Below are 9,813 nucleotides of genomic sequence, written 5' to 3' on the forward strand. Positions count from 1 at the left end.
GGGAGAGAAAGATAGACACCTGCAGACCTGCTTCACCATCTGTGAAGCGACTCCCCTGCAGGTGGGGAGCCAGGGCTCAAACTGGCATTCTTACTCCAGTCCTTGTGCTTTGTGCCACCTGTGATTAACCCGCTACGCTACCACCCGACTCCCCCATCTTACCTTTTTATGTAAAAAATTAACTTTATTTGCACAAGAAGTTGAGAATGGAGAGACAGAGAGAGAGAATTTAGAGCACCATTCTGGTACAGGTAGGTACAGGTAGCACCAGGGCTCCTACAGGAGCTCCAGGTGTGCAGGTCCTGTACTGTGGAGGAGGGGGAGAGACGGGATGCCCCAGGGGTCCCAGGGACCCTGCTGATGAGGGCAAGTGCGCGGAGGGGAATCATGACCTCTGGGAGAAGCTCCAGAGAGATAACTCATTTGTTTGTGGGTACAAGCAGGTAGATATACCCAAGGGTTAGGAAAAGGTTAAGGTAATTATTAAGCCACACACACAACACAGGGTTAAGTCTTGACCTAGCAGGTGTTTGTTCATTACTGGGAAGTCACCATACAAGGTCTGGCCATGCATAGGCAGGCTTCTCTCTAAAGATGAGTCAGGAGCACCTCAGGGCAGGGATGAAGGGGGCAGTTAAGCAAAACCAGGATATTTGCAGTGGGTTTCAGTTGGCCATATATGGTAACTTATGGCTTTTGTTCAAAAGGAACAAGGAAGTATGTGCAAGGAAGTTCCTGGTCTAGAAAACACCATCACCAGCCATGGGGTCAAGTGGGGACCTGCCTGCCACCCCTCCTATGAGGAGGGGGCTCAGGGTTGACCCCCTCAGACCCTCATGGAGATGATGCCTTGCACTTCCCAGACAGTGGGCCTTTCCCCACACTGGTCCCTGAATGGGTTCATCCTCCAATAAACATCATTCTGAAACCAAATGAAGATTTTTGAAAGATTTACTGGTTTGTCAATGAGAAAGAGAGAGGAGTGATAAAATAGAGCACCTGTGTGACGCTGGGGGTTCAATCTCAAGACCTCACACTTGCAAGCCCAGTGCTGCACCCACCCCCTAGGATCCTCTGTTGAAGATGTTTAGAGCTGGTCTTTCAGGCTTCTTTGCTTAGTGCAGGGAAGGGGGGCAGGGAGGAGATCGGCAGATGGCAGGTAGGCAGCTACTGGGGGCTTAGCTGCCAGGAACAGAGCATCTTCGTTTCTGCTCCTGAACAGCATGGAGCCTGATTAGCCTCAATGGTTTTTCTTTTTATTCTCTCCAGTGAGCAAGACGATCACAATAAAAAAGCACGTCCTAGGGGCTGGGCAGTGGTCGGTGCACATGGTTGAGATCACATATTACCACGTGCAAGGAAATGGGTTCAAGCCCCAGTCTGGGGCTTACAGCTCAGTCCTTGTCTCATGTGGGTCTGAGTGTCAGGTGAGGTCATGCAGTGATGCCCATGGGTTAGAAAGAAAGGCTTCCTGCAGAGACATGATTCTGGGCACGTTGAAGAAGGGAGGGGGTGACCTCAGGCCTCCCTTAGGGACATGAAGAGTAGGTGTGTGAGGTTGCAGGATGACCTGGGGATTCAGACCACAGTGCAGGGGTATCCCCAATAGATTCCAGACCCATGATTAATACAACCAAGAACAGGGCCATGGGGCCTGCAGTTTGGATCAGCATTGAGTTTTGAATCACAGCTTTGATCAGCATCTCCTCAAGCACTTAGCATGCCTCCACTCACCATCCTAGAGCCCCCATCATCCCACCAGGATTCAAGACCCACACTCAGCAGTGTGTGTGCCCTGCAACTTGGGGGCTCAGGAGTGGGGACCAGCAGACCCCGATGGGCTCTCTCTTCACACCCTCAGAGACCAGGGCTTGCAGTTCTCGGGCAGAGGAGTGGAGCTCTGTGAGGGAGGAGAGAGAACTCAGCACCCCCTAGCAAGACTTTCCAGAGTGGGGGACCCAGCCAGTCAACTGCATACACACTGCCCCCCACTTCTGCTAAGCACCACTCTGCTGCAAAACCCCAGCTGCTGGGTACATCCCCAGGATGGAGCCACTTTATAGCCTATAACTTCATTCATTAAAAAAAATTGGGGAGCTTCAGAAAGTGGCGCAGCAGGTTAAACACACATGGCACAAAGTGCAGGAACCAGCCTAAGGATTCCAGTTCGAGCCCCAGGCTCCCCACCTGCAGGGTGGTCCTTTCATAGGCAGTGAAGCAAGTCTGCAGGTGTCTGCCTTTCTCTCCCCCTCTCTGTCTTCCCTTCCTCTCTCAATTTTTTAAAAGATTTTATTTATTTATTTATTAATGAAAAACATAGGAGGAGAGAGAAAGAGCCAGACATCACTCTGGTGCATGTGCTGCCGGGGACCGAACCCAGGACCTCATGCCTGAGAGTCCGAGCTTTATCCACTGCACCACCTCCCAGACCACATCCTCTCTCAATTTCTATCTTATCCAATAAAATAGGGGGGAAATGGCCACCAGGAGCAGTGGATTCGTAGTGTAGGCACTATAGTAGTATAGGCACCAATTCCCAGCGATCGTGCTGGAGGCAGAGAGAGAGAGGGGCACCTGCAGACCTGCTTCACCACTTAGAAAACATCTCTCCTGCAGGTGGGGAATAGGGTCTAGAGCCGAAGTCTTTCCACGTGTCGATATGTTCACCGCCCCCCTCTCCCTCCTTCTTTATGTTCCCATTTCCCTCTCAATTTCTCTGTCCTATAAATAAAATAGAAAGAAAAAAAAAACAGAAAAAAATGGCCACCGGAGTGGTGGATTTGTAGTGCTGGCACTGAGTCCCAGTGATAACCCTTGTGGCAATAACATAAATAAATAAATCTATGTTTTGTGTGGTTTTCAGTTAGCACCTCTAAGACCAAAAGATCTATCAAAAGCCTCTCAGGTTCTGGGGAGATGCAGCCGGGGGTTCTGCCATGCCTATGTGTGTGTGGCTCCCACCAGGGCTGGCTGAGTCCGAGCAACCAACCAGTCCCAGCATAGTCTACTCTGAGCATCCCCCAGGGGAACCCCAGGTGATTCTGAGCCCCAACAAGTCTCTGTGACAATCTGCTAAATCCTAGTTACCATATAACACAGTTTCCTGGCTCCCAGCCCTCAGCCTCCAACCTCCTAGTCCCCCAGACCTCTATCCCCCAGCTGCCAGCCTTTCTGCCTCCCGGTACCCAGGCCCAAGCTTCCCAGCCCCTCAGTCTCCATCCTCCCAGCTCCTTAGCCCTCAGTTCCCAACCTCCCAATCCTCAGACCCAAGTCCTTAGCCCTCCAGCCCTTCAGCCCACCCAACCTCCCCAGCCTCCAGCCCCTGCAACCTCCAGCTCCCCAGCCTCCAGCCCAGTACCATGCAGGTGAACTTGTCATTGCAGGCATTGCGGATCCTCTCAGGGGTGGCCGGGCTGTCCAGCTGGAAGAGCGGCTTTGTGCTGAACTCAGGGTGTTGAGCCCGGGCTGCCCCAATGGCATCCTTGATGGCAAAGAAGATGGAGGCAGCCAGGAAGAGGGGGGGCTCTCCGACAGCCTGAAGGGGCAGAGTTGGGCAGGCAGGGGTCAGGCAGGGAGGACCCCATCCCATCAGGCAAGATGGTGGACCACAATCAGCCACATTGCCCCCCACTTCCTCTCCAGCCTAGACTCTTCTGGGAGTTCCACAAAGGGGGCACGCATAGGACACACCACCTGGGCACCCAGAGGAGTCTCCTGTGCATTCCCTCACCCTGCAGAGCAGATAGCCCCCACCCCGTGATGGTGAGTGTACCTTGGAGGCATAGATGGCCTTCTTGTTGGGGCAGTCCCGGAGAAGAGACACCCTGAGCTCCACAGGGATGCTCCCGAAAGCGGGGATCTTGTAGGTGCTGGGGCCCCGGGTCTGCAGGCCGCCCTCAGGGGTGTACAGCAGCTCCTCCAGTGTGAAGAGCCCCAGGCCCTGGACAAATGCCCCCTCCACCTGCAGGCACAGGGGCCATCACCCACCTGCACCCCCACTGTGGGCCCTGGCCCCAGCCAGCTGGGGGACGGGGGTACTAGGATGCAGGGTGGGGGGCAGGCACTGTCATCTGTGTGTCTGTGTCACTAGCTCAGAGCCACCTGTCACAATCCCTTCCCAATGGATGGATGGATAGGTGGATGAATGGGCTGGTCCTTTACTAGGGCTTAGTACTCGAATGAATGAATGAATGATTGAATGAATGATTGAATGAATGAATTAATGGGCTGGCCACTGACTAGGACTTGGCAACCTCTGCCATTGCCCATACTAAGAATCATGGCTGCTGTCCTGTCCTAGGCACTCAGCCTCCAGGTCTTTCCTTCCTTCCTCCCTCTCCTCAGGTCTTACCCTCTCAGCCCAGCAACCTCCTATTTCACCTAAGTGACTTTCTCTAGGTCAGAATTTTCCTCTTCTTACTCGAACCCACATCTGTGGTCCCCAGGGCAGTCCACACCCCACCTCAGATTCAGGGTCATCTCATTCCCAAGGTGCATAGGCCGTTCCAGGAGTGGGAGGGGCTCTGACCTGGGAGCCCACAGCCTGGACTCTGCAGCCAGTCTCAGACCTATGCATGTGTGTGCTCAGCAAGGGCACATGTGTAGGAGAGTGTGTGTGTGTGTGTGTGTGTGTGTGTGTGTGTGTGTGTATGTGAGACTATGTCGCCTTGTCCAGCTGGCCTTTCACTCCTTTCCACCACTCTTTTCCTGTTGACTTGCCTTCATCCTAGGGAGTGTACCCACCCCTCAACACATACCTCCACCCCATCCCCCCATGTGGGAGCCTCACAGGCTCAGAGCAGGGGTAGCAATACTGCTGTACCAGTTGCTGGTAATGGGAGCAAAGGGGGCTGGGAGATGCCTAGGGGATACAGGAACCTGGGCCAGCCAGCCCCCCATCCCTGGAGCCTTACCTGCCCGATGTCGATGGCAGGGTTGAGGCTGGAGCCCACGTCCATGACGATGTCTGTGCGGAGGTTCTATGGGGGTCAGCACAGAAGGGGGTGTTAGAGAGGAAAAGGATGTGTGCCATGAGACTTGGGGTCCCTTATCCTCTCAGGAGACACCCCATGTCCCAGCCGTGCTCTCATAGGCAGAGAGCTCTGGACACACTCAGGAAGGGTATACACACACACACACACACACACACACACACACACACACTTCCACTGCTGCCATCACTGCTGACTCTGGCCTTCTAAGCAGCTGGCGGGGGGGGGGGGGGGGGGAACAGTGCCTGTCCATGACCACCTGTAGCTGAGCTCACAGCATGGGGGCAGGGGACAAAGGCAAACTTCCTAGTCCCCAGATTCCCAGAACCTTGACTCTGAGTCTGGGGGAGACCATGCAGGGAGCAGATAAAGGCAGCCTGTTCCTAGATACAATAGAAACTGTGAGTTAAAGGGTACAAGCGGTGGCACATGTTACCAAGTGCAAGAACCCGAGTTTAAGCCTCGAGACTCCAACTTCAGGGGGCAAACTTAGGAGTGGTGAAACAGGGATGCAGGTGTCTCTCTGTCTCTCTCCTCTTCTGTTCCCCCTTCTTTTACAGTTTCTCTCTGTCCTATCAAATAAATACATAAAAATAAAACAAGGAATTATGTTAAGTGAGCTAATTCAGAAAGATAAAGATGAATATGGGGTGATCCCACTCACCAACAGAAGTTGAGTAAGAAGATCTGAAAGGGAAACTAAAAGCAGGACCTGACCAAATTGTAAGTAGGGCATCAAAGTAAAAACCCTGTGGTGAGGGGTAGACATGCAGCTTCTTGGGACAGTGGGGGGTGGGAGTGGGTGGGAGGGATGGGTCACAGTCTTTTGGTGGTGGGAATAGTGTTTATGTACACTCCTAGTAAAATGTAGTCATATAAATCACTAGTTAATTAATACGAGAGGGGGAAAATTAATTGTATGTCTCAAAGTTTTTCAAAACACAAACTCAATCTTTTTAATATATAGGCTGTGTATTTGATATGCAGACTCTCTCAAAAGCCTAGACCAAGTAGATCAGAAGCAACCCATAGCACAGCTATATACAAGATACTGGGTACTGTACAGCAAACCCTAACAAAAGGACTTTTCAAAGTTAACCCAATTACCAAATAATGTGATGATAACATTAACTATCGATTGCCTTTTTGAACCCTAAGACAGCAGGAACCTCACATCTCCACTATGGAGCCTCTATTTCCCCCAGTCCTGGAACCATTGAATAGGGCCCACTTTCCCGTATGCCTCTCCCAATCCATATCAAATAATATTGCATCTGCCAATCACAACCTAACCAACACAATGATTGCCACCTCAACATGCTTCACTTCAGACTGTGTCCAGAGACTTCACGTGTGGAATGACAACCCTTCAACTTCATTACTCGGTTGAGACCTTTCCTTTCATAGTATACTCTAATTTCATCTCAGGTGGTTCACTTTCTAACAAAGTCCCAAAACCTAGATATACACCAGTTTCTGTGAGAGAGAGCATATGTTCACACGTATCCATAAACTACTGCAAAATATATGCCTGAAAGCAGAAGTGCACTAGAGTTTGCAGTGAGTACCCCCCTAACACTTCCTCTCCTCTATTTCAAGCTTTGGGTCCATGATTGCTCAACAATTTGTTTGGCTTCGTATGTTAACTCTCTTTTCAGTCACCAGGTTCCAGATGTCATCAGGATGCCAGCCAGGCTTCCCTGGACTGAAGACCCCACCAATGTGTCCTGGAGCTCAGCTTCCCCAGAGACCCACCCTACTAGGGAAAGAGAGAGGCAAACTGGGAGTATGGACTGACCAGTCAACGCCCATGTTCAGCGGGGAAGCAATTACAGAAGCCGACCTTCTACCTTCTGCAACCCACAACGACCCTGGGTCCATGCTCCCAGAGGGCTAGAGAATGGGAAAGCTATCAGGGGAGGGGGTGGGAAATGGAGATTGGGTGGTGGGAACTGTGTGGAGTTGTACCCCTCCCACCCTATGGTTTTGTTAATTAATCCTTTCTTAAATAAAAAAAAAAAGTTTAAAAAAAATAAAACAAAACAAAACAAAAAAGAGACACTATGAGCTAATACTGATGTTCACGTTCTCTTTTACTTTCTAATGAGCGTGAGAGAAACCTGCACACTCCCCCACCATGTGTGACACTCAACTTCCTTTCATCTTTCTTGTCTCTGTGCAGTGCCAGGGAGCAAATCAGGGTCTCATATGTGCAGGGAAGGTGCTTTTCCATGGAGTCACCTATCCAGCCCACGACTGTTCTATTCTAGATGGCTATATTTACATTTTAAAAACAACACGTTACTTATGTTTAAACATGAGAAAAACACGTTTAGACATGAAAATAACATGTGGCAACATACAAAAACTATGTACAATTCATACTCCACACTCATATGTCCTACTGGGGCACAGCCACACTCCTGTTCCTAAGGATCTGGAACTGCTTTCCTGCCAAATTGGGAAAGTGCAGTGGTTAGAGCCAAGCCTCTGTGGCTCGGAAAGCTTAAAAGGATTCACTCCCTAGTTCTTGAAAGGAAATTCACTCTGGCCTGGTGCAGGGCACTGTTTTCCCAGCCAGAAGAAGTGAGTCTCTCTCCTGCCATCCCTGGTGCTGCTTGTGTGTTCGTTTGGTGTGGACCTGGTACCTCTTTTATGAAGCGGCAAGTGAGGAGACCCTGGTGACCTCTATGTCAACAAAAAGCCCAGGGAAGGAGTCAAGACTGAGAACAAGGACCATATTAATCTGAAGGTGGCAGGTCAGGATGTTTCGGTAGTGCAGTTTAAGATTAAGTGACATACACCACTTAGTAAACTAATGAAAGCCTCTGTGAATGACAGGGATTGTCAATGAGGCAGATCAGATTCCGATCTGACGGGCAGCCAATGAATGAAACAGATAAACTTGCACAGTTGGAAATGGAGGATGGAGATACAATTGATGTGTTCCAGCAGCAGACAGGAGGAAGTGTCTACTAAAAAAGGGAACCTGCTACTTACTCCAGAGCTCTGTTCCTCCAGACCAAAAAGACATTCTCAATTAGAAAACCGCAATTTGGTTCCACCACATCCTGACTACTACAGTCTAGTTTTTCTCTATTCTTTCATTTTCCCCTTCCCCACTCCTTTATTGTGCATAAATTAACTGGTATTTGTACACAAGCATATTGCATTTTTAAACTAAATAGCCAATAGTATGTTTTGATTGACATCAAATGGAAACAAGATGGGGAAAAATACTGGTTCTCTGAAAATACCCCCTTTCTCCATTAGTGGCATACTCGTTCAGTTCTTATCTTTATATTCCCGTAAGTTATTTTGTTTTCAATGTTTAACAAAAAAAAAAAAAAACCATAAAAATTCTTGCATACCTTGTTTGATTGGAGAACCTTAATGTTTTTCATTTATCATTGTAAAACCAAGGACAATTTTATAACTTTTTTATACCTAGACGTTACATGAAGGGCAATCTGTCTTTAAGTAGGGGCGAATTACTCTAAAAGAAATGAACCCTAGATAGTTTCCCCTTCAAGTCAAGCTTCTTGTTGTCTAAGTAAACTTCTTGTTTAAAATTTAAAAATAAAGTGAGTCTCTGTGGCCGCTGTGATCATAGTCCAGGTCCCTCTTCTCCGCCTTTCCTCCCTCTGCTCAGCTGTGCACTTCCTACCTTGTGGTCCCCTGTCAGGCAGTCAATCTCCACCTCAGAGCAAGCCACCCCATAGGTGAAGTAGTGGAAGGGCTTCCCTGAGTTGGTCTTGAAGTCGTAGCCAAGGTTGGGTGTTCTGGTGAAAGAAGAGAGAATGCTGTTCCCCTGTTACAGGAAACACAGTCCACACACACAGCCGTGTCCCACAAAGTCTTTAGACCCTAGAGGCCTTAGGAGTCCAAGTGTCTGGTCTGTCTATCTGTCTAGTCTATCATCCATCTATCTCTCTAGCTATCATTGATCTGACATCTCTCTATCTAAAAATATTGACTGAGACAAATAAATAAGTGAATATATGAATCTCATGAGGAAGCTTTGTATGCTTTGGCTAATACTGGTTATCTTCATTGTGGTTACTATTAGATTGTAAAATAAATATGTCAACACTTTAAAGTACATCTTGAGTATGTACAGTTTACTATGGGTTAATTATACATAAATATATTTTTTAATATTTATTTAGTCCCTTTTGTTGCCCTTGTTGTTTTATTGTTGTAGTTATTATTGCTGTTGTTATTGATGTCATTGTTACTGGATAGGACAGAGAGAAATGGAGAGAGGAGGGGAAGACAGAGAGGGGAAGAGAAAGATAGACACTTGCAGACCTGCTTCACCGCTTGTGAAGCGACTCCCCTGCAGGTAGAGAACTGGGGGATCCTTACGTCGGTCCTTGGGCTTTGCACCATGTGCACTTAACCCGCTGCACTACCGCCCAGCTTCCTATACATAAATATTTTAAAAGAAAATTCAATCTTATTTACAAAAGTAAAGTCCTTAGCTTTTCCTATGAGACTGTTATGTGATGTTCAACACTCTTGCCCAGAAACTACCCAAAACTCTACCAACAAAGACGCTTCAACTAAAAAAATAAAATAAAAAGTCCAGGCATTTAGTACTTTGAATAGTTTGAGTCTGCTGATGAAAAGAGAGGTATCCCGAGACCTTGGGGACTTTTGTCTCTCAGTCTCTGCTGTTGTGCCAGTGACTTGAGCTGAGCCACTTAGGACCCAGGTGTAGAGAAAGATATCAGGTCTGCCTGGATCAGCAGGTGTATGAACACCACACTACTTTGCTGTATCAGAATTCTTGGTCCCCAGGCCCCTGGGTGCCACCTAC

General features: G+C 48.7%; 1 protein-coding gene and 1 pseudogene across 2 annotated transcripts in view; one reads left to right on the plus strand and one right to left on the minus strand.

Moving 5' to 3' along the window:
• Positions 1-407: 407 nt before the first annotated feature.
• XDH (xanthine dehydrogenase) overlaps positions 408-9,813 on the minus strand; it is a 62,387-nt gene continuing 52,981 nt past the window's right edge. For both annotated transcript variants that reach the window (XM_060186824.1, XM_060186823.1), the window contains exons 32-36: positions 8,659-8,773; positions 4,914-4,979; positions 3,773-3,961; positions 3,359-3,535; positions 408-1,900 (exon numbers count right to left, since the gene is read on the minus strand). In XM_060186824.1, the coding sequence (XP_060042807.1) occupies positions 1,850-1,900; positions 3,359-3,535; positions 3,773-3,961; positions 4,914-4,979; positions 8,659-8,773 (598 nt within the window). In that variant the 3' untranslated portion in view covers positions 408-1,849. The remainder of the gene's footprint in view (positions 1,901-3,358; positions 3,536-3,772; positions 3,962-4,913; positions 4,980-8,658; positions 8,774-9,813) is intronic.
• LOC103114252 (small ubiquitin-related modifier 2-like) lies at positions 5,270-8,362 on the plus strand (annotated as a pseudogene).

The sequence above is a fragment of the Erinaceus europaeus genome, chromosome 3 (genome assembly GCF_950295315.1).
Source record: "Erinaceus europaeus chromosome 3, mEriEur2.1, whole genome shotgun sequence".
Classification (NCBI taxonomy): Eukaryota; Metazoa; Chordata; class Mammalia; order Eulipotyphla; family Erinaceidae; genus Erinaceus; species Erinaceus europaeus.